At 42.6% G+C, this 25,347-nt stretch overlaps 1 protein-coding gene across 1 annotated transcript in view; it reads right to left on the reverse strand.

Annotated features, from left to right (window-relative positions):
• SORCS3 (sortilin related VPS10 domain containing receptor 3) overlaps positions 1–25,347 on the reverse strand; it is a 636,710-nt gene that overhangs the window by 56,814 nt on the left and 554,549 nt on the right. The window contains exons 15-16 of the mRNA XM_051823565.3: positions 1,328–1,445; positions 235–368 (exon numbers count right to left, since the gene is read on the reverse strand). Of these exons, the coding sequence (XP_051679525.2) occupies positions 235–368; positions 1,328–1,445 (252 nt within the window). The remainder of the gene's footprint in view (positions 1–234; positions 369–1,327; positions 1,446–25,347) is intronic.

Genomic DNA, 25,347 nt, shown 5'->3' on the forward strand with positions numbered 1-25,347 from the left:
AGAAGCCCTCTTGGAAATGCTGTTCTAACAGTCAGGGATCTGCCTCAGCCTGTTCTTCTTCCAGGGATGCAGAATTCCAGCTGGCTCATAACCCAGATGGCTGGGTCCTTGGGCCAGCACCCAGACTTCTCACCTCGGGATTATACCTTCCTCCCCTACCTCCATCCCCTACCCCCACGCCATCAACAGGTACACATCTGGTTGGAACTGGTGATGAAACGCCAAAGGACTCACCACTCGAAATCCCAGTCGGCACAGACACAGGGTTCTGAGACCACAGACCCTGAGCTCTCTCGGCCCAAGGCACACTGAGCTCCTGGCTTGCGTTTCTTGAATATTTTCCTTTCGCCCATAACACAAGGCTCTCCCTTCAAGAGAAAGTCCACAGTGAGTGAGGCAGAAACAACACAAAGGAGATGAAGGGAGCAGGTTTCTCAGCAGGAAGCATCAGCCTTCCATGCTCTCGTAGTTACTCTATGTGGCAATCTCATCCCCAGAGACCACCAGGGCACCCAAGAATAAAAGTGTTCATCTTTCACCACTCTACAAAAGGGGTACTAGGAGGGTGGCCCTCTGATATCCTCCACCCACCCAGGCCAGTGATGTCCAGATCATTCTGTTTCTTCTCCCTCTCCACAAAAAAATGCAAAGTTTCTACCAGGAAATTGCCTAAACGGTTCCAGTTGTAATTCTAGTGAAAATGAACCCAGTTCTGGGATAGTTTTCACACCTTCATCATAGTGAAACTGAATTTCACCTACAAAATTTCCTTTCTATGACAGAGAGTCATGCCTAAGTCCTAATTCCTACTCAAGAACAAAAATAGGGGGAGAAATTCATACAAAGCCCAATGAGCCAATAGTTCTGATGACTGTAGAAGCCTACCTAGGTTTCATAGCAATAAATACCTGCCATCATTAGACCAATCCGTCCTTGCATCCTTTCTCAGTGGTCCTATTTCATGCTGGCTTGAGACATACTCTCACCTTCCACATTGGCAGGTTGAGATGAACAAACTATTGGAGTGTCTCCTAGCTACCGGGTACTCATTTAGCTATGGATAGAGCTAAAACCCCACATTATTGTCATCACCTCTTTCCCAGGAACCTCATTAGCCACAATGAGTATACAGGATCCCAGGGTACAAAATGGGCACAAAATACCACCTGCTCATGCTGGACCTGGGTGTGTGCAATCCTCTATCCCAAAGCCAAACCTAAATGGCCCAATTTCCTTCTCCAAAAAAAGGATGACCCAGATGAAACTAAATCAGGCTTGTAACAGTCCCCTTTCTCTGAAGGCAGCCCTCCCCAACCCTGGGGTGTACCTGATTGAGCAGGTGCCAGGTCTGATAGTCCTCCTTAGTGCAGTGCCGGCTGAAGATAGATTTATAGTCCACTTTCACCAACTGCCATTCAGAGCGGAGGCTGAAGTGGCCAAAAACTCTAAGTGGTTAGGGAAGGGATGGGAAAGACAAGTGGAGAAGACCTCATAATTAGTCACCAACACACAAACGCAGGGAAGGAGATGAGGATTTCACTGTAGCCTGGACTTGACCTCTTCCTCCAAAAGAGTCCCTTGAAGGGCATCCAAGGAGGAAGTCCACTGTTCACACAACTCCAGGCAATTGTCATGACACACATGGTTTGTTTGAAACGAACCTTTTTTTAATTATAAAAATAATATTAGATGGTATTCCAAAAAGCTCATGGAGCATGACATTAAAAAGATAAATTTATTTTGTTGCAAAAGATCTTTAAATCCATGAATAGTTTTTTCATAGTAGGCATTTTTTTGTGAACTCTTTGAAGATCCCTTACAGGTTTGAATTTCCAAAATTTTTTACCCAAACAAGCTTATCATTTTGTTGTTCTTTGAAGGCTGAAGAGACAGATAAAGAGAGAGAGAGAGACAGGAAAAGAGTTCCACTGGGTTCTGCCGAATGAATGCCCTCAGCAGACCTGACCGCAGGCACAAACAGGTGCCAGGAGCTCAATCCAGGCTTCCCATGTGGGCAGCAGGAACTCAGTTACTTAGCCACCATTTCTGACTCCCAGGCCTGCGTCTGCAGGAGGCTGGAGCCAGGAGCTAGAGGCAGGAATTGAGCCTAGGCTTTCCAATAACTGATGTGGCCATGCCAGCCCCTAGGCCAAACATTGCCCCCACCCCACCTTTGGCCAATTAATTGCATTTAAAATTTATCTGCATTTTCCATGAACCTTTTGAAGTACCTTCATATGTACTTTATAGTAAACATTTAAAATATACAAAGCATAGAGACAGAAGAATTCACTTAATAGTCAAATTCTACCACCCCGAATAAACCAGTGTTAATATTTGGACGAACAGCCTTCCATGTCTCCTTAATACCAACAGTGGCATTTTACCTATCCATAACCACTGACATGACTCAATTTCCTCATCTATAAGTTGTACTATACACATGTGTGTGTTGGGGAAGGGAAAGTGGATCAGCTAATCTATAGTTTGAGTCTGCCAATTTTGAGAATCTAAATGTGTTTTGTTTGAAATCCCCATGGCTTAATTCATATGAATATACAATCTTTTCTCTTCTTCCTTGAAAAATAACATAGTCTCACAAAAAGAAACTCATATTTATGAATACTAAAGAAGCACACCATCTGCATGACTTAGATAATCAATACTGACCTTTGCAAAGCCCAGCAGTTGATAGCCCTATAAATATGAATGATCAATCGTTTCTAGAAAAATAGAAAAAAAAAAAGACTGATCATCCATACTCCACTCGGGCAGCACGTCTTGCAATTACAATGCAAGACATCTATCACAGTGATGTGAAAGGGGGACTGTTCCCACAGAGAGCTTAAAAGAATTGAAGTCTTGCAAGGAATTGGATGCCCTCCATTTCAGCAAGACTCCATCACACTACCAAGCCCGATGCCTCTCTGCTCAAGTGTACCTATTTTTATGGTGACAATTAGGACACTATGTCTCATGGGACATTTCCTTCTGCTTTCAGAAAGATGAGGATGCATATGGGAGGGGTGGGGACTGACAAAACTTGTGAAATGGTAAATGAAAAGGATTGTTCCTATAGATGATCCAACTTAAAGCACACCTCAAGTAACAACTTTGAATGTGTTATCAGATAAAATACAACTTGTTAGAGCCTTCTAAAAAATATTAAACAAACTTTGAGGCCTCACCTGTAGGAAACTGGCACCATCTGTATATGATTCTTAGTTCAGCACTGGTGGTGGAAGCCCAGAGCTTAGGGTACTCTACGTATGTGGTACACAGTGTGTGGAGAAGGATGGACTTCATATTGTTTCTCCCCTGACTTCTCTCTATCTCTTGCATTCTTGCTAAGTCCAGTGGTTTCTGAATCCAATACCTTGAAGCCCAGTTCCCCACTAAAGTATTTCCATTTTCAGGTCTGAACTCATTTCATGCAGTGGCCAATAGTCAGTTCATTTTAAATCTTTAATGAAATGGTTATCTCTTACCATAAATTACCACTTGCTTGAAGAGAGGGGAGTTAAGCTGATAAGCTCATTGGGAACAAAACAAAACAAACCAGTAGGAGAAGACCTTGACAAATGTATCCTTTCCTCTATCTCTTGCCCATCAAAACCCATGTATTAATATGCCACTTCCTCTAGGAAGCACTACCTGATTGGAGTCTTCTGAGCAGCAGGGCATTAGTGATGCAAAGGCAAACACTTTTGCCTATTCCCTGTAATTTATAGCTTTTTCATGGATCACAAAGTACATCGTGTTGGATTAATCCCATTCCTTTACATAAAAACATTTTAGGCACACAGAAGAGAAAAATAGGAGGCATACAATTTACCTGGATGGAAACAAGGCATTTGACAGGGCCTTCCATTGCATTCTCAAAGAAAAGATTTAGAAATATGGGCCAGGTGCTTGTAAAATTATGTCACTGAACAGTGCCTAATTAAGTTATTAAAATCAACCAGGAGGGAGGTAGAATAGTGAGCTCAAAGGTACTGCTGTCTGCTCTTTTTTGTTAATCATTTTTATTAATGACTTGAAGACATGAAAATAATGGTCATCAATGGAAATTGAACTTTCTGGTGACACAAAACTGGAAGAAACAGTCAATATGCTTAAAGGCAGAATCAGGACCCAATATGGTCCTGACAGTCTAAAGAGATGGGCAGAATTTAATAAGATATGATTAACAAGGAGAAAGGTCAAAACCATCCCCTGGTAATTACATAAGCATTGGATAAATGAAACAGGCTTACTATATCTCAGGATAAATAATAATAGCAGTTCGGGGGCAGTGCCGAAGAATAGTAGGTTAAGCCTCCGCCTGCAGCACCAGCTCAAGTCCCGGGTGCTCCATTTCTTTTTTTTTTTTTTTTTTTTTTTTTGACAGGCAGAGTGGACAGTGAGAGAGAGAGACAGAGAGAGAAAGGTCTTCCTTTGCCGTTGGTTCACCCTCCAATGGCCGCCGCTGCAGCCGGCGCACCGCGCTGATCCTGGCAGGAGCCAGGAGCCAGGTGCTTTTCCTGGTCTCCCATGGGGTGCAGGGCCCAAGCACCTGGGCCATCCTCCACTGCACTCCCTGGCCATAGCAGAGAGCTGGCCTGGAAGAGGGGCAACCGGGACAGAATCCGGCGCCCCAACCGGGACTAGAACCCAGTGTGCCGGCGCCACAAGGCGGAGGATTAGCCTATTGAGCCACGGCGCCGGCCGGGTGCTCCATTTCTGATCCAGCTCCCTGCTGATGGCCTGGGAGAGCAATAGAACATGGTCCCAGTGTTTAAGCCCCTGCACCAGTGTGAGAGACCCAGAAGAGGCTCCTGGCTACTGGCTTTGGATCAGCTCAGCTCCGGCTGTTGCAGCCATCTGGGGAGTGAACCAGCAGGTAGATGACTTCTCTCTGTCACTCTTTCTGTAACTCTGCCTCTCAAATAAATTAATCAAAAAAAAAAAAAAATAATAGCCACTTAAGAGTATCCACATACAATGTAATCAATATAAGTAAACACTTCAGGAATGCTTAAAACATTTAAGATGATCTTTAAATAAATGAACAGGATTCTACACATTATCTAGAACCAAAGAGGCCCTATTCTGGCCTAAGTTACATTAAGCATATCACAAAGAAGTTGTGGTTAGTTTTGGAAGCTACCATTCAAGAAGGACAGAGACTAAGTTTCTCAATCAATAGTATAAGTTTGGGTTTTGGTGGTAGTGGTAGATTTTGGATTTCTTGAAATGTTAAACTAAAACATGTGCTAATTGGAGTATGTGTATTTATATATGGACAATTCACATATATTTTATCACATTACTCAAAAAGGTTCACAGTTGCCAATGTTTAAGAGTGATTCAAGGCCGGCGCCATGGCTCAATAGGCTAATCCTCCACCTAGCGGCGCCGGCACACCGGGTTCTAGTCTCGGTCGGGGTGCCAGATTCTGTCCCAGTTGCCCCTCTTCCAGACCAGCTCTCTGCTGTGGCCTGGGAGTGCAGTGGAGGATGGCCCAAGTGCTTGGGCCCTGCACCCCATGGGAGACCAGGAGAAGCATCTGGCTCCTGCCTTCGGATCAGCACGGTGCGCCAGCTGCAGCATGCCAGCCATGGCGGCCATTGGAGGGTGAACCAACGGCAAAAAGGAAGACCTTTCTCTCTGTCTCTCTCTCACTATCCACTCTGCCTGTCAAAAAAAAAAAAAAAAGTGATTCAAATGGCATCTTAGGTTGAATGGTAGTCTCCGTTAAGACAGGAACACATCCCATTCCCTGGAACCATGAGTGTCACTTTATTTGGGGAAAAGGCTTCTGCAGATGTAAATTAAGCATCTCAAGAGATGATCATTCTGGCTTAACAGGGTGGGTTCCAGATCAAATGATAAGTATCCTTGCAAGACACACAAAGAGAAGTACGCCTTGATGAGAAGATCACGTAAAGACAGGGCAAAAGTTACAAAGATGCAGCCACAAGCTAAAGAATCTCTGGTGCGACCAGAAGATGAAAGAGGCAAAGTGCACATTCCCTCCAGAGATGCAGAGGGGGTGCAGGGGTGCAGCCCCTGGATCCATTTATTTTGGACTTTGGCCTCCAAAACCTGTGTCAGAATAAATATCTGTTCTTTTAAGTCATCCAATTTGTAGTAATTTGTTATAGCAGTCACAGAAACTACCATGGATGACAATAGCACTTTCTATCTATCTAAGTAACATTTGAAGAGCTATGGTTGGTTAACTGGACATGAGTTAGGAAGAGGTATGGAAGGGAAGAGAAACAGCTGGACATTCAAGAGTGATCTCTTATGGCTTCAGATCGGCGCAACGCGCCAGCCACAGCGTGCCAGCCATAGCGGCTGTGGGGGGTGAACCAATGGAAAAAGGAAGACCTTTCTCTCGTCTCTCTCTCTCACTGTCTAAATCTGCCTGCCAAAAAATAAAAAAAAAAATAACAAAAGATGAAAGTATACAAAATGCAAGAGAACTTTCTAATAAAAGTTACCCATGCAGCAAGAGATGCTCACGAGTTAGAAGCACAGACTTCAAGCTAAAACTCGATCACTTTCCAGGACAGATTTTAAACAGGAAGTAGGCATTATTTCAGGTGCTCAGCCTAACTGACCCTGATGTCTCTAAGGGTATCCTTGCTATTGATCTTCCCAACTCTTTGGGATATTTGTTTCTGATCTTAGAGTGTCATGTGAGACTCAAAAGAAAAGCAGGTAGTTGGTCAGAACATGTGGACTACCTCACATCCTTCTCTTTTGTAGTCTTGGCAGGTACATCCCTTTTATCTACGTTTCTTTGGCTTATATCCCAGATTTCCTTATATTGTGTTTCCCAGGGATTTCCTTGAACTGTAAATTGATATACTAATATTTTTACTCAAGAGTGTGCTAGTTTGCTGTCTCATGAGGTTGCTTTCATATGCCACACACAAAATTTTAATCACTTAAATGCTGTTAGGATTATGAGCTTTGCTCAATTTCTCAACGGGTCCCAACTAAGATCAGTGGTGTAAAGCCCCTTAGCAGCTTCCAGGCATCAATGTTCTCCCCATACTTATATCCATTTTCAATTCTGGAAAGTCTCAAGTTCATTATTGGCCCCCTCACATTAGTTACTCAGATACACAGTGTTTCTAGGGCATACAGCTGGATTCTCTGATTCTGTTCAACATTACAGTTCAGTCATTGTTCTTCTGATTGGAGCTATGGAAGTTAAAGTAACAACACACAAAATAAGCAGGAAATAAACACTCATTCATATCCAGGCATTTCTCTACTCTTTCCATTAATATCTATAGAAAATGTGTTAAAATTCTTGAGAAAAGCTGGGGAAGTAAGGATCCAACAGATAAATCAGAGCAACCATCAAGAGAAATCATGACCACCCATCTTTTGGGGGTAATAAACACTGAAAATGTTAACTTGATCCTGAATTGGGAAAAGAGAAATCCCAGGTTGATTCTGTTTAATAATAATAATAACAAATATCAAGTCTCTAGATAAAAAAATTCTCATCCTCTGGAAATATTTCTCTAAAGTTAAGGAGCCTATTACCCACAAACTAGGTGCAGCACACTCCTCACACTTGAAGCACCTTTGCCAGTGTGGAGGAGGGGGGAGCCGTTTGTTGTTACTTAAAGATGAAAATCCAAGAGATGGGGGCGGGTAGCAGGATCCAAAGTCATGGAGCATCTTTAAAAGGGTAATATGATTCCCACATAAGCACATCAAGTTCTACTTCTTTTGGCAAACACATTTTCTGGCAACAGTAGAGTCTTGTTTCTTCAAAAGCTGAAATGGTCTCTTTATCAGAGATTCTCCAATATCTGCACCAGAATTACCCAGAAGGTTTGTTAAACATAGACTATCCCACCTCCAGAGTTTCTGACTAGCACATTTGGAACTCCTAAGTGTTTGCATTTTTAAAAATGTATTTCTTTACTTAAGAAGCAGAGAGACAGACATGAAGCGATCCCATTTGCTGATTTACTCCCCCAGTGCCCTCAATGGCTGGGCCAGAGCCAAAGCCAGGAGCTCAGAACTCAGGTCAGTTCTACCACAGGAAGTCGGCAGGAACCCAACTACCTGAGCCATCAGTGCTGTCTCCCTGGCTGGGCACTGGAAGGAAGCTGGAGTCAAGGGCCAGAGCTAGGAATCAGAGACATGCCACTGTAGGACACAAGCGTCTTTACCAGTAGGCTGAAGGCCTGCCCCAGCACTGCATTTCCAGTCAAGTCTCAGACAACACTGATGTTGCTGGTCACAGGGGCCACACTTGACAAACACTTCTCTACATCACACATTCAGATTTCTTAATTTCTTTGTATCTTTGGTTGAATTTTTGTCAACCAGTTAGAAACTCCTTAAATCTGGGAGTACTTATACTTTTTTGTATCCCATAAGGAACAGAATCTTTTCAACCCTAGTTGTTTGATAAAGAACAGCTGACTGACCCTGAGGGACAAGAGTGGAGTTTTTTCCTCAATCTTTGGCAAAGAGAATCTGGTTTCTAGCATGGTCAAATCCACTGTTATCAAGAGTCCTACTTCCTTGGTTTTTTCTTCAGAAATGTGCTCCCAGCCCCCTTTCTAAAGTGTAATTTTACCAAAGTAATCAGAACACCACTGTGAAAGACAAGGTATATGAAAGTCTAGAAAATTCCTGAGGACAACTCATGTTCAGTACCATCACCATCATCATTCTCATGACTGGAACTCACAGACTCACCCAACCACTTTCTCATCCAAGGCTTTCAAAAGGCCTAGCTCAAAACTCCTGTTCCAAGGTTCATGTAACTCCCAATGCAGGACTCTCTCTCTGCATTTATTTCTTTGGACATCTTGTTGGTGAGCCTGGAGACAACTGACACCTCTGACATAATGAAAATGGCTTCATGGAAACAGGTAGCCCACCCTTTGTTCCCCTGAGGAAGTTGCTCCCAAACACAGGAACAAAATGAATGTATTCTCTAAGCCATTTCTCACTAAATGGATTTTCAGGAAAAAAATCAATTAAAATTTATTACTTCTGTTTTTCTTTTCCTTTTCCCTTGCCACCTGGACTTTTTTCATGAAATGTTTTTCCACCCTAGATTCATCTTCTGCTTGGATTCTATCAATACAAGGGGGTAATTCTACTTGTTTAAAACCCTCTAGTGCTAAATGTTGAGGCAGCCAACCAAAGTGTTCACACAGATGGTCTCTCCTATGCTCTTTGGTGGTTGTTTCCACACAAGGGGTTTGGATATGGTAGCAACAGCACTAGTCAAGGAAACAGAAGATTTGGCTTTTCAAAGTCCAAGTTTGCCATGAAATTAGCTGGGTGGCCTTGAGAAATCCACCTCATCTCTTAAGTCTACAACTTCCTTGAAAAGATGGTTTTCAATTAGTGATGCATACTTAAGAACAGGATACAACAAAAGTCTAGATGGAATGTGGCCCCTGAAAGACAACTTTCCAGAGTTTATTTTCTTTTAGTCCCCATATCTACCCACAGGGTTAAGATCTATCTTCTGGTGACAATATACCTGAAAATTTATCTATTATAGTCATTCATCTCTGTCTCTATTGGCCCTTCTTTTATACAACAGATACTCAAATAATTTTAGGTTGATTAATAGACAGAATTAATCTAACACAATCATTCACTTTTTTCCAAAATTGGGGTTATAACTTCATATGCCTTTATTTCTGGGTCAAAGAACATGGCTGAGTGGGGTAGTCTTTGGAATTTAGAAGACTAAAAACATTTTTCTGGGAAAAGTGGCAGTGGCTGCTCTGCCCCCTGTAATCCTGGACTGCGCTAGGATTTCGACAAATGAGATTTCCTAGGACTCTAAATAACACATCTTCTTAATCCACCCTCCAGAACTGAGTAAGTCTTTCTGCAAGGGGAGTCATTAATTTGAGGGAGGGAGATGGTTCACAAAAATAAAAGGCTTCATTAGAATTCTGCACACAGAGTGGGTTAGCTACTCATTAATTAAATGATTTCAAATGGGATCTCGATATATAATTGCTGTAATTTAGGTGGAAACAATGCACACTAAATGTAATTAGAGAAGCTGGCACTGTAAAGCTGTTTACCTCTTTACTGGAGAGCAGCTCTGGGTCACCTGACTCTCCCTGCAAAGTCATTTGATTCTTTTTCCAAACTCCAGTTACATCAGATTTTTTACATAGTGATCAAGGCTGAGAAGTTTAAGACGACAGCGGTGAGCCACAATTCTTCAGAGAGAGAAAGGTTATGGATTTGTCACTAAGAAGCCTCTAGAAATGCCAGCAAGAACCAGAAACAGTCCCTTGGGAGTTGGAGTAGATGGACTTCACTGAAGACTGATTTCTAAGGGAACCTAACTCAAGTTAAAGGGGGTAATGTGTGGGTCACTCACTCCCTGGCAACCAAGATGTCCTCCTTTCTCTTCCTTGGTGACTTCAGCACTTGCTTCTTGAGCTCTTTCAACCACCAACTCTCATTTTTATTTAACTTTTTCAGAAACAGAGCAAGTTCAAAGTTGACTCTGTCAGCTTCTTCCTGCCTTTCTTCTTCTGTAATTTTTGAGACTGAATTTTAGTCATCGGGCTAGGAACTTCCACATTAGCAGAAACCCAGTCTTCAACCTGGTCTTCTCTCTTAACTTCCACACCATCTCCCCATCCTTTTCATTGCACATCTACAAAATCTCTCACTTCACCAACTGCATTTGACTCCCACTTCCATATTCTGATAGTACCAGCAGCTACCAACCTTTTCATTTCAGCAACTCCAAACTCCACGTAGAAGACTTTCAAGGTACTTTTCCTTGTTCTCGAACACTCATGTAACCTTGTCATAGATAGGATGACAAAACACTTGTCATGGATTTGCAGAGGCAGCAGAGTGAAGTGGTGAAGCAAAGGTGTTGACAGCAGACAGCCCCAATCCTGACCTAAGGAGAGCTCATCAGACACTGCATTTTGGTTTCCTCATGTGCAAAATGATGCTAACAATATTGAATCTCTACTCCTGCACATTGGCCTCCAAGTACCTTTGTACACAGTATTTATTGTGCTGAAACCGAGTCATATGTTGTTCCACTCACAGAAGCATGATTTCCTTGTGTCTGATCTTCCTCTGCTTGGGGGGCCTTCCACACAACTTGCTTGTCCAGCTTGTTTTCTTTCTCCAAATCTCAGGTCACATCAGAAGCAGCACATTGTGGATGGCAGCGAGAGCAGGAGGAGGAAATCTCTTCAAATTTAAATATTTCATTCTGGCATTTTGATTTCTTTTTTGAGGAACAGACCTACTCCTAAATAACTCATGGTTTTGTTAACAAACACATGAGGTTTTCTTTTTATTTTCCTTACTTACATTTTATTCTAAGTTTCTCATTTGATTTTTTATGTTTAGAGAAATATGATCTCAATTGTGTCAGCTTTTTGGAAGCAGTATAGACTTTTTATGTGGCTCACTGTATAGTAAACTTTAAAAAATACTAAATATTTGTGTACAAAGAATAGGTGTTCTCCATTTGTTGGGTGGATGTTTCTGTACAGATCCTTTAAATCAGGCTTTCTAATAATGTGATTAATATTCAAAATCATACCAACTTTTGGACCAATTGGACTACTGGTTTCTAAGTGAGGTGTATTAAAATATTTCTTATGATTAAAAATCTCCCAATTCTGTGTTTTTTATAAGTTTTTGGATAACATAATCATAAAACCATAAAAGCATGGTACTCTTCCATATTTTTGGTACATCATTATATCTAGTTTTTATCCAAATAGTAATCTTTCTATTATGTCCTCCATGATTTTTCCTCCTCCTCAATTCCTTTCCTTCCAAAAAAATAAAAAATCTTTTCTGAATTTCAGTATCACTTAACCTATATGTTGGGTATGACCCTTTGTACTTCCAATGTGTCGAAATTCTTAGACTATGCAAATAACAGTCTTATCCTCTTTGCTAGATTTCAAACTCTTGAGAGTTTGCAACTCACACAAGCTCTGCCTGACAAATAAGTGCTTGCCACGGATTTGCAGAGGAAGCAGAGTGAAGTGGTTGAGCACAGAGGCGTTGACAGCAGATAGGTCAAGATGTGAGCCCCAATCCTGACCTACGGAGAGCTCATCAGACACTACATTCTAGTTTCCTCATGTGCAAAATGATGGGAACAACAATATCTAACAGAGTTCTGAGATTAAAATAAGCATTATATATACAGTGCTCTTAGCTTAAGCAATTAATACTTTTAAACTGTGTTATATACTGGTACTTAGCTATTAGTATCTGCTTTAGTTAGATGCCTGGTCAGTTTTTAAAATTTATTTTTATTCATTAGAAAGAGTAATAAGAGAGGGAGAAATGGAGGTGGGAAGGGAGGGAGAGAGGGAGAGAGGGAGAGAATCTACCATGAGAGAGAGAGAGAGAGAGAGAGATCTACCATTCAGTTTTTTCCTGCTGAAATGACCGCAATGGCCTGGGCTGGGCCAGGCCAGGCCAAAGGTAGGGAGCTGGAAATCCATCTCCCACATGGGTAGTAGGGCCCAAACTCTTGGGCCATCTCCTGCTGCTTTCCCAGGTACATTAGCAGGGAGATGGATCAGAAGTCGAACAGCTAGGACAAGAACCAGCGTTCTGATATAAGATGCCTCCATTGGGGCTTAACCCACTGCAACACAAAGACATCCCCAGATGCCTGAAAATTTGGGAGGAAGATAACATCCCTTGTGCTTTAATATTCCTGTGATCCCTGCTGCAACACTTGTAAACAGTAGGTCCTCAGTGGAAGTAAATCAAGTAACCACAATAGTAATTAACAATACCAATAATAGAAATTATTGAACATCGACTGTGCTAACTACACTGCATGGAGTACCTTATTTCATCTAGTACTCCTACTTAACAGATGAGGAAACTAAGGCTCAAAGAAGTTAAATAACTCATCAAACAAGGTTATGTAACAAGAAAATGACAGAGTAAAGAGTAGAACTTGGGCATTTGCAGCAACTGTTGTAACATAATCCTTAGCACTGTACTTTCAGCAAGGCACGTATTCTTGTTTAGGTGCTTCAAGACTCACTAACAACCATTTGACTACATGGTTTGATATTGAAGTATGGGCACGGGGGCCCTCTTACCTGCAGCTATAAATAACCTGTGTGCACAAAAGGAAAAAAAACACCATGATATATATAAAACTAAAAGCATGAATGGGGGAAAGTAGAAGGGGGATATATGGACAGAACATGTACCTAGACAGTCCTAATTATGGTCCTATTGTTTCAAGGTCTACAACATCTACTGAATAGAGAATTGGGTGAGTGATCTTGACCTATGCCACTCTTTACTGGGTTGGCCTCTAGTTGGGAATCCCTGAGGCGTGAAAAAGGACAACCAGAATTATAAAGCCTTATGCTGGAAGGGTTTTGAGGAATGATCCTTTAGTATAACCTGCTTATAGGTTAGCTGAAAAAAATTAAGACTCAGATAAGGAAGTTGACTATGCAAGAGCAATAAGAACTAGAACCCAGGTCTCCAAATACCCTTTTTTCTCTATGCTGACAGCTTTCCATGGGAAACTATTTCAGCTTGCAAGTCGTCACACTGTGCCACCAGATGTGACTACACACTTGCATGGGACTACTGGTTTGAGAAACACAGGGCAGAGACATGATCATATCCAAGGCCTTGGTTGAATAGCAAAGGCTCAGTCAAGACAAACTTTCCAGACTTTTCTGGCTTTTATCCCAGGGTTTGCCCACTATGGAACTACCGATGTTTATTACGAGTTTCTTCTAAGACAGAGGCTCTTCTTTGATGTGCTATGATTCAGCCTTCCTCTACATAGCCTTTCCCTCACTCTGCTGGATCAGAATGATATAGATAGGTCATACCCTGGACTCTAGAGAAATGAGCCTCTCCCTTCCAGAAAAAGCTTTGCTGTTCTCATTGAGCCCCTGGAGTATATGGAAGCCAGAGATAACGAGGCTGATGGAGTCTAACTCAGACTTCAAAAGTGGCCACCAATCTAGAGAGTAGGCATAGACTCTCAACTGACAGATAAAATAGAACAGCTAGTGTGGCTGTTTGGTCCAGGATGCCCACATGCCTAGATTCAAGTCTCAGCTCTGCTTCCAATTCCGGCTTCTTGCTAATGCGCTCCTTGGGAAACAGTGGTGATGACTCAAGTACTCGGGTGCTTGCTTCCCATGTAGGTGACTCAGATTGAGTTCCAGGCTCCTTGCTTCAGTACAGCCCAGCCATGGCTGTTAATGGCATTTGGGGATGCAAACCAGTGGATGGAAGAACCCCTTTTTTTCTCTCTCTCTCCTTCTCCCCCCACCCCTTTGCCTTTCTAATAAAAAACTGAAAATAGTTTGAAAAAATTTAAAAGAGAATTTCTGTGAATGCCAAGAAGGAAGATAAAATCTTCCATTGGTTCAGGTGTTAGTCCCAATTTACATTTATATAAATGTGCCCTAAATCAGCTGCTCTGCAATGACCCAGTCTGTCTACTTGCAATTTCTCTCTATTGACACTTTGGATTTATTTCTCATTCCTCTAAGTAAATAGTTAAACCTGCTGCGGATTCTGGTGAGTCACACACCATCTTCTCTGCCACCTCTGTCCACGACTCAGAATTAGCCATTGCTAGGAAACCACAAATCCCAACTCAATCCTTTTACCCAGCCTCAACTCCTTTCACTGGCTGAATGTCATTAATTTGAGAACAAATTATTAGAAAACTGGAAAACAGTTCTGAAATGCCTGCAGATTTATGATGAAGTCATTTCACAAAAGGTCACAGGCAACACTACTATAATTAAATCTTTCATTAATTTTTAAAATACACAATAACTTACAAATGCAGCATAAATTAACCAGATGACCTTGAAGAAATTATTTAGAGCACTGTTTCAACAGAAGCCACTATCTAGCAATTTCCTGAATTTTTAATTTATGAGTAGGATTTGTCTATTTTCTATTCTTATCTTTTATTGGTTCCTAGTCATATGTTTCATTCAGATGATTTAGTATTAATTTACTCAGGGCATTGGTTAGCATGGGATAATGAGGGTGGGTAGTTAAGACTCTCCTTTCTGTAGGTCACAGGCTCAAAGGTGAAATAAGAGTGACCCACACAATTGCCAACACAAAGTGGCAGGCAGTCCCTCCCTCCCCTTATCTGGGGGATCATCTTTATATTGACATTTTGATAAATGAGTTCCTTTTTTATTATAAAAAGAATGCATTCTCATTACAAAAATTTAAAAATAACAAATCTATAGATATGAAAATAAAAGTCCCAATAGAAGTTAATAATCTGTGATGTTCCCGTCCATTGACATTGTTTTGCTTTCTCTGACTAGGAGAGACACAAAAATCTGAAACCATCACCAGGGTTAGAATCTTTGGAAGTTAGAGGTAACTCAAAATTTAGGGCAACCTTCCTTTCCCTCTTCCTCTCCCTCTCTCTCTCTCTCTCTCTCTCTCTCTCTCTCTCACACACACACACACACACACACACCCCATCATCACTTTCATTTTAAGAAAAGCTCAAAATTGTAGGTGCACATTTGACCTAAAGGTTAAGCCTCCAGTTGGGACACCCACATCTCACATCAGATCGCCCAGCTCTGCTCCTCATTCCAACTTCCTCTTAATGCACACCCTGGAAGGCAGCAGCTGATGATCCATGTGGGAGACCTGGACTGAGTTCCCAGAGCTGCTGGCTATGGACTGGATTGGCCCTGGCTATCTTGGGCATCTGGTAGGGGAACCAGTGCATGGTGATCTCTCTGTCTCTTTATCTATGGAACAAATATTTTTTAAAAAGGCCAAACTGGATAGCAGAATAGATCCCGTGAACACTAGAGATGAAATTAATCTCATACAAAGCAGATATTTCATCTGCATGGAACAGAAGAGGCTTTTGGAATATAAATATCTTCTTAACACAGATCTAGACCATTTTGTTTATGTTCTAATCTGGCTCCTAGGGCTTCCTACCATGGAGTGGGTCATCAATACGTACTGTTGAATAAAGAAACACTAAATGTTCTTGTAATAGCAACTTGATAAGTGAGAACCTGTGATTTTTTTTGTCTAATGTTCTCACAAGAGTCCAATTCTCTGAAAGGCCTGGTTCCCTAACCCTCCTCCTGTGCTCCCATGGTAGAAGCTGCTGAGGACTGATTTCAAATCCCAGCAGAAAGGGCCGTGTTCAGGGCAGGTCGCTCATCAGCAGAAGCAGGCGCTGGTCCCCAGAAATTCAGGCCTCTGCATCCGTGCCACCTGATTGTTTTCCCATTAGGGTGCAGATGGGATTAAGGATAAAAGGAGGTCAGTGGCTGCAGGAGAAACTGCAGTGAATGAAAGAAAGACATGAACCAGACCTTAATAGAAACAGGCAGGGGATCAACAGCAAGAACCTGAAAGCAGAGACTCTGCTAGTTATACGATACAACGCTCAGTGAGATGGTAGAAGGAGACAGGAATCAAAGGAAAATATATACAGGGAGGTGAGGGGGGTAAAAGGAAGACTGAGAAAGAGATGAGAAAGTATTGGAACTGAAGAGGCTAAAGAAAGCTGATTTTTTTCAAAAAGAATGGTAAGAAATCATCACATATCCAGAGTGCTTTATTTTTTCATAACTAATTAGGCCCCTTCTATGGATTTGAAAGTTGAAAGTCTCTAAAGATGAATGAGAAAATGTGTTGTGTGAACCTGTAAAAGATAAGTCAGAGTTTAATGATGATGGAAACCCTAAGAGATAGGAATGAGGGGAAGGAGAGGATGAACATTCAAGGTGGGACTGAAAAGAGGAGAAAAGTTAGGTAAATTGAAAGAACTATAAGATAGGAAGTAAGAGGGGATATCTTCTTTATGTCATAATATTTTTATTTCTTTTTTAAAATATTTATTTATTTAAAATTCAGAGTTACACAGAGAGAAGGAGAGGCAGAGAGAGAGAGAAAGAGAGAGGTCTTCTAGCTGCTGGTTCACTCCCCAATTGGCCAAAACAGCCGGAGCTGCACTGATACAAAGTCAGGAGCCAGGAGCTTCTTCCAGGTCTCCCATGTGGGTGCAGGGGCCCAAGGACTTGGGCAATCTTCTACTGCTTCTCAGGCCATAGCAGAGAGCTGGATCAGAAATGGAGCAGCAGGGTCTTGAACTGGCACCTGTATGGGATGCTGGCACTGCAGGCAGAGGCTTTACCTACTATGCCACAGCACCGGCCCCTATAATATTATATTTCAACACTTATATTTCATCTCTCTTTGTGTCAAATCTTGAACCAAAAAAAAATAAAATCAGAAGAACTACAAAAATCAATACTTGTTCTTCAACATTGCAGTCCAGTACAATGGCATTATTCACTCACCATATTAATTTGCTTAGCACCAACTACACACAAGCACAATTATAGTCAATGCTGTTGGGGATGATGAGTAAGAAACAGTTCCAAGGGTGCTGGCACTGTGATGCAGCAGGTAAAGCCATGGCCTGCAGTGCCGGCATCCCATACAGGAGCCAGTTCAAGACCCAGCTACTCTTCTTCTGATCCAGCTCTCTGCTATGGCCTGGGAAAGCAGTGGAAGGTGGCCTAAGTCCTGGACATGGGGAGACCCGGAAGAAGCTTCTGACTCCTGGCTTTGGTGTAGTTTGCAGAAACCCCTCCCTGTAGGTGGTCCATTTCTCTATCATCAGAGAGTGGGGACCAAAAACATCTCCAGCATTCCCTGGTAAAAGACATTGCACTTACTCCTATACCCGGGTGAGGGCGCAGGAGCTCAGAGGGAAGTGAAGCATGGCAGCTGCAGTCGCGTGGATGGAAGGGGCTGGTGAAGTCCGCCCTTGGAGAGGGGGCCTCCAAAGCCACTGCTCTCAGCCACCATACTACCCCCTCCTGAGCTCACACAGCAATTTGTTCATCAAAATACGTCTTTCCTGCTAGGCTGCTATCAGTTCCCCGAACACCCCAGTATCATGCAGAAGCCCCTCTGCAGGCGGGCATTCTGTTTCCGTGTTCTGTGGCACAAACAGGAGCGGTCCTCTGAGTTGATGGCCTCCCTGGGGATGGGCTGAGGGTTCTGAGTCAAGCAGGCTGCCTGAGAGGCAGCGGCTTGGCAGTTCCACTGGATTTACTGATTACTCGAATGACTTACTCTGGGCAAAGTAAAATCAGGCTCCTCCAGCAAACAAGAGAGAATTGAAAAACAGATCAATGGAAGCAGCTCTGGTTCATTTCCAACGACTTTATCGGAGGCAGTTACTAGAAGCTAAACAATGCATTTGAGCTCAGGGCTGGGCCCCCGGGCAGTGTGGAGGCCATATTTTAAAGTGTGTTCTCCATTAGCAGGTGGTCACAGTTTCTTAAGTGGAAAGAAGGTGTTTACATTTTTTAAACCTCTGCAAATTTGAGGTTTGTGTAATTTTTTAGGTAAAAACGTTCTCTCTCCCCTTCACTTTGCCTATTAGTTCTGTTGGTGAAACAATGGATCAGACTGTCTGCCCATTAGAAACGTATTCAGCAAGGCAGTTGGCCTTAGCCAATTTACTGAAGACACTTCTAGCTCCTGTCAATTCTCTCCTTTCTACTGCCAGGAAGATTCGTTCCACTTGTGTTCTGCTCATACTGCAATGCCCTCTCCCCATCTTCTCTATATAGTCATGAAGCCCTTTGTGTGTGTCTTTAATCATTTCTTTGATAACCAGTAGTCACTACAATTTACCCCATAAGTTACTATTTAATTGCTCCCTAATTCTTTCATGTTCTTAACGTGTATTTTTTTTTAACAAAAACTGTCAGTTAAAATTCAGGAATGGGGGACCAGCATTTTGATGTAGCGTGTTAAGCCGCTTCCTGCAGCACTGGCATCCTATATGGGCACTGGTTCGAGTCTTGGCTGTTCCTTTTCTGATCCCTGTTAATGCACCTAGGAAAGCAGCTGAAGATGGTCTGAGTGCTTGGGCCCCTGCATCCACAGGGGAGACCCAGAGGAAGTTCCTGGCTCCTGGCCCAGCCCTGGCTCTTGTGGCCATCTGGGGAGTGAACCAGTAGAAGGAAGAATTCTCTGTCTCCCCCACCCTCTCTGTACCTCTGTCTCTCAAGTAAATAAATAAATCAGAAACAATAATAAAATTCAGGAATGAGTCTGCTGTAACTTGGCTTCAGGCAGCACAGTGGGTACTCATCAATACTTGCTGAATAGCTAATATCCCTCCCACTCTTTCCGCACATACTTTCTTGGTCTTTACAAAACCAACTTTAAAAAATTCTAGAAGCTGCCGGCGCCATGGCTCACTAGGCTAATCCACCGCCTGCGGCACCAGCACACCGGGTTCTAGTCCCGGTCGGGGCGCCGGATTCTGTCCCAGTTGCCCCTCTTCCAGGCCAGCTCTCTGCTGTGGCCCGGGAGTGCAGCGGAGGATGGCCCAAGTCCTTGGGCCCTGCACCCCATGGGAGACCAGGAGAAGCACCTGGTTCCTGGCTTCAGATCAGCGCAGTGCGGCGGCTGCAGCGTGCTAGCCGCAGCAGCCATTGGAGGGTGAACCAACTGCAAAGGAAGACCTTTCTCCCTGTCTATCTCTCTCACTGTCCACTCTGCCTGTCAAAAAAAAAAAAAAAATTCTAGAAGCTTTCCTCAAATTTTAGCTTCAAGCCTGGATTTGAAATTCAGATTCCTTGCTCTTACTTTGCGTCTTTCTGAATAGGTGAGTTGAACATTCCATTTCTCTGAACCTCAGCACCCTCACGTACCCAGTGACCCTAAAAATGTCTACCCCGTGGTGTTGTTGAGAGTTAGAGAAGGTGCTCAGTGTGACCCCCGGGACAAAGAAAGTAGCAAATAGACACAAACTGGCTGTAAAGCCTCTGCTGGATTCTCCCAGATCAGACTGAACACTCCCTAGGGTTTTTGTGGCTCAATTTGAGTAAGAAGTATCTGCTTGCTTCCAGAAAACTGTGCCTCTCTCCTCGCTCCTTCGGGGATATTTTTTTTTTTTTTTTTTTTTTTTGGTCACTTGGGACATTGCTAGGTTCTCCCTGGCTCCTGTAAAAGATCAGCCAAATCACAGTCAATTGGTTCAAACATTTCCTATTAGAAAAGAATTTCTAATGTAGCTTTGACGGTAGGAAATCAAGGATTTCCATCTGATTCCACATCTGAGCCAAGCCACAAGAACAACAACAACAAAGTTCTCTTCTTAAAGTGCTATTTTGGGGTATGCAACCTTCTAAGAAATAGTGCACCGAAAAGGCCCCTGTGTTCTAACAGCCACAGGCATCTCATCAGCTGGAGAGCCACTGCCTGAGCCCGCAATAGGACCACCAGGCTGTCAATCATCCAGTCCTGTTCTTAGCCCCAAGTAATAAGAACGGTCACATTTCATTGTGAATCAGGCTAGTCTAGATAGTTTCTGTCAAGGTTACCAGGGAGACGCTGAAATAATAACATTTGAAAAGACAGAAGAAAAAGGGGCAATAAAAGTAAGCAAATCTCCAGCCTCCAAGCTGGGGACTTTCTCTCCCAGGCAACTCCCCGGAGCTACAGTGTGAAGCGGGCAGATGCTCTGCAAGGAGGAAATCAGAAATCATTTCCAGGAGGGCCCTCATTCTCTAGCCGCCCTTTCATGCCCACCTGCCGTTGTGTCTTGTGCTGTAGACACACTACATGCACACCTCTGCATGGAGACACGGCCTGCTCTCATGGCCACCTAGCTCCCAACCTCCTGGGTTCTGATAATAGTGCTTCAGACTCTCCATAATCAACTGCCTAACATGTTGGAGCTATGGAGATCAAAGAAGTCACATCAACACAGGTAAGAGTCTTGGGATTCACCCTGTTCATTCACTTATTCATTAATTTAACAATTCACCCTAACAACAAAATACACAGAGTCTTCCTTGTATTTATGTATGTGTGCACACACATACTTCTATTGTCTGTCTTAATGAAAGCGGAAGGGAACGATATTAAACAATGAGTGCCATTTTCATTAATATTTATTATATAAAGTATAGTGAGAGGAAAAATTATACAGGACCAATATAGTAAGTAGTTTGGAGATCTAACCTAACTGGCAGCTTGAAGGAAGGTTGGCTGTAAGAACTGACACCTAGGCTGAGACCTGAAAGATACTTAGAAGTTTGTGTCTTCTAAATGAGAAAGGAAAGCAGACGTAAAGATCCAGGGGCAGGAAGGAACCAGCACATCAGAGAATGGTGGTCAGGTCACAGGAGCCAACAATAGGGCCCCAGATCAGTGGTCAGTATGGAAAGTTGTAAGCCATTCAATGAGTTTTGAGTCTATCCGAAAGATAATGGACAACCCTCCATGACTTCCGAGAAGAGAAGTGACTCCATCAGACTTAAAATTTCAAAAACATCACTCTGGATACAGACCAGATGCCTACACCCTGCCATGTTCCTTGGTGCCTCTGCCTTTTTTCCCCATTCATTCCCTTACCTTGAAATCATTCATTCAACAAATAATCACCCACTTCCTCCTTTGTGTCAACTCCCCCTCTAGGCACTGAGTTTACATTAGTGAATATGATACTTAAAAACCTCTGCTTCTTTCTTGGAAATTACATGCTGTTGCCAATTATTTAGTTTTTTCCACTGGTGAACTGCTATTGAAACTTCCAGACCAACTCAATAGTCACCTACTATGGGTGTGATGACTTCACTTCCCTCCCTTCATCACCTGGTTATCACCTGAGTTCCTTGATGACTCCTGTATCCTCACCTAGTCCCACCACTTTGGCCTGAGAGCTCCCCCAAGGGATAGAATTCTGTTTACCTTCAGAACACCCCTAAGATGTACTAGCATTTCACATACAGAAGTTCATTAAAAGTGTTTAACTGATGGGACCGGTGCTGTGGCGTAGCGGGTAAAGCTGCTGCCTGCAGTGCCAGCATCCCATATGGGCACCAGTTCAAGTCTCGGCTGCTCCACTTCCCATCCAGCTCATTGCTATGGCCTGGGAAAGCAGTAGAAGATGGCCCAAGTCCTTGGGCCCCTGCACTCACGTGGAAGACCCAGAAGAAGTTCCTGGCTCCTGGCTTCAATGGGCACAGCTCCGGCCGTTGCAGCCATCTAGGGAGTAAACCAGTGGATGGAAGACCTCTCTCTCTCTCTCTCTCTCTCTCTCTCTCTCTCTCTCTGCCTCTCCTTCTCTCTCTGTGTAACTCTGCCTTTCAAATAAATAAATCTTTAAAAAAATAGTGTTGAACTGAACTTGTTAAAAAAAAAAAAAAGGAATCAAGATGAAGTAGTAGAACCTTAATGCAGTCCCTCTTTCTCCTTGACCACAGCTGACTGGAGAGAGAGTCAGGATGAACAGTGGTGCATAGAATTCTAGCAGCCTATCCCATTATTGTGTTTTTGTCAGGCTAAGCATTCTTGTTGCCAGATGAACTCCCATTCCTTGTTTTTCCTAGGTAATATGTACAGTTTTTGAACTCTTGATTCAACTGTTACCAACACCATTCCACTACGGAAAAACACTGGTCAGTCCTGGTGGTCCACTTGGTCTCAAGGTCCTTTCAAATCTAGTACAAAAGCAGAAATCACATCTTGACAGCTCTTCTGGGGTTTGCTCTTCTAAGGAGTCCTGAAAAAACTCATACTGCTTTTGTGCAAGATGGACTCTGAATTAAATAAAATATCAAGAGATAATCTTAATTGTTTATGCTTGTTTTCATAAATGCTTCCCAGACTTACCTTACTCTCATAAAAAGACAAAAACTTCTTTTCCTGCAGACCCCTATAAGAAATTCAGTGTGCTCTATTATTTGAAATATCTTGATAAGCAAGAGAGAAGAGGTAGGGAAGCTCTACCAAGCTCTGGGGGAGTCAGTGGGGAGGACAGCAAACAGAGGTGCTATCTCATCTTTTCTATAAATGCTTTGGCCCCGAGGTCAATCTTTCTCATATCCATGTGACCAGCTAAACTCTATCTGAGGTTGAGAGAAAATTATTACCATTTAATCTTAGATGAATACAGAAATTAAACTGTGGACTTGAACTTGCTAGGGAATACCAGGTCACACAGACATTGGTATACATGTGGTATTGTTTAAGGTAATGGCAGACAGTAGCAGGAGATTAAATAAGCCTCATACAGGAGAATCAGGATAAATCAGGTTACATGATGAAAAGGAAACAAAAAAGGACCCATAAATCTCTCTGGTCCTAATGCAGGAGTGGCTGGTTTTAGGACCACTGCCCAAGATTCCAGGGCTGTGAGATGTGGAGGGGCTTAGCATCCAGCTCTGTCCTGAATTCATTCAGGAAGGAGACACATGACATGCTCAGATGTCTGCATCTTTGCCTCACAGAACTTGCGACTCGAAATGTGAACCCTTTGATGGCCACAGTAGAGGAAGCCTTAGGAAAGCAGAAGTTTTTCCTTTTATTTTAGTAATTAAGTGAAGTAAGGTAAATAATTGGGAAAAGTTAGCTCATAGCCAGAGATTTCCATAAAAAAGATAAGATTCCTGCTATTCCATTTACCTGTTGAAATTCATAAGAAAATTTTGAATCTCCTGGCACAGTATTCTGGGTTATATTGCCAAGTCATTTATGTGCCATATTTATTTAATGTAGTAGCATCCAGATCCCACAGAGGAAAGGGTTTCTTTTTTTTTTTTTTTTTTTTTTTTTGACAGGCAGAGTGGACAGTGAGAGAGAGAGACAGAGAGAGAAAGGTCTTCCTTTTTGCCGTTGGTTCACCCTCCAATGGCCGCTGCTGCAGCCGGCGCACCGCGCTGATCCTGGCAGGAGCCAGGAGCCAGGTGCTTTTCCTGGTCTCCCATGGGGTGCAGGGCCCAAGCACCTGGGCCATCCTCCACTGCACTCCCTGGCCACAGCAGAGAGCTGGCCTGGAAGAGGGGCAACCGGGACAGAATCCGGCGCCCCGACCGGGACTAGAACCCGGTGTGCCGGCGCCGCAAGGTGGAGGATTAGCCTATTGAGCCACGGCGCCGGCCCCTCTTTCTAAAACTATATCTGGCACATAGTGGGTGCCACCAAAATGATTATTTTACAAAAGGATTTTCTGAAAGTCTTTCCAAGAACTTGAATCCTAGAGGTTCGTATCTGTGCCTCTATTTTCTCTTCCTGTCTCTTTCCATCTCACACACACATACACGTCTGTGTGTGTGTGTGTGGGAAGGGGTGTTGTGTTTGCATAAATATATGGGTAAGTGTATATGTGTTTGTAATTATGTAATCTTGCATGTATGTATTCATTATATATTTATATATGTATTTACCAAGTCATTTGAACTCTAGAAATAAATTTTATATTACGATAACTGACTTTGACTATCTAGGATTTGTATTAATGCTGCATGGGGAGAGCTCTTAAAAATTAATGGAAAATGTTTATTATAAAAAAGTGCTGATCTCATAAAAGCTTTTTTAAAGATTTATTTATTTATTTGTATGGCACAGTTATGGAGAGAAGAACAGAAAGAGAGATAGAATTTTCCTTCTGCTGGTTCACTCTTGATTCCATTTATCCATGAACCTTCTAAATACCCCTGCACTGTTGCTATGTGTTTACCAAAGATACAACTTCAGATTTTATGCATTAATAATATCCTGTATTTTAAATATAATTTATTGTGTGTGCAGCTAAACTTGTCTACAATGTTGTTAATCCTTAATTAACAAAGTAATTTGACACTTAACACTAGAGCCTGTTTTATTATCATGGGAACTTTAATTAAAACCTCAGATGGTGAGATAATTCTACTTAGGGGTATATTTTAGAAGGGTGAAGAAATTATTGGGCAGAGCTCAAATCATTGCCTTACTTTTGGAGCAACAAATTCTATAGCAACAGAACTCAGAAAACACAGTTAATTATAAAACAAGTTCCTATCTAACACATCAGTTATCAATGTGATATATGACTTGGGTCGATTGTAGACATTCTCTTAGGGTTTGACATCTTGCCTTACGGATAGCAGATGCTTAAGTCCTTCAAGACAGTCTGGGGTGAGTATTTGGCATAGTGGTTAAGTCACCAATCAGGATGCCCGTGTCCCATACCAGAGGACCAGGATGGAGCCCTGGCTACTTTGCTCCAGATCCAGCTTCCTGCTAATGTGCATCCTGAGAGGCAGCAGGTGATAACTCAAGTACTTGGCTCTCTGCCACCTATGTGAGGGACCTGGCTGGAATTCTGAGCTGTGATTTTGACTCAGCCCTGGCTGTTGTGGGCATCTGAGGAGTGAATCAGTACATGGACTATCTCTATCACTCTGTATCTCTGCCTTTCAAATAAAATAAATAGGAGGGGCCAGTGCTGTGGCGTAGCAGATAAAGCCATGGCCTGTAGTACCAGCA

The sequence above is a fragment of the Oryctolagus cuniculus genome, chromosome 15, assembly GCF_051225735.1.
Source record: "Oryctolagus cuniculus isolate XC-2025 breed Fujian yellow rabbit chromosome 15, ASM5122573v1, whole genome shotgun sequence".
In the NCBI taxonomy this organism is placed as follows: domain Eukaryota; kingdom Metazoa; phylum Chordata; class Mammalia; order Lagomorpha; family Leporidae; genus Oryctolagus; species Oryctolagus cuniculus.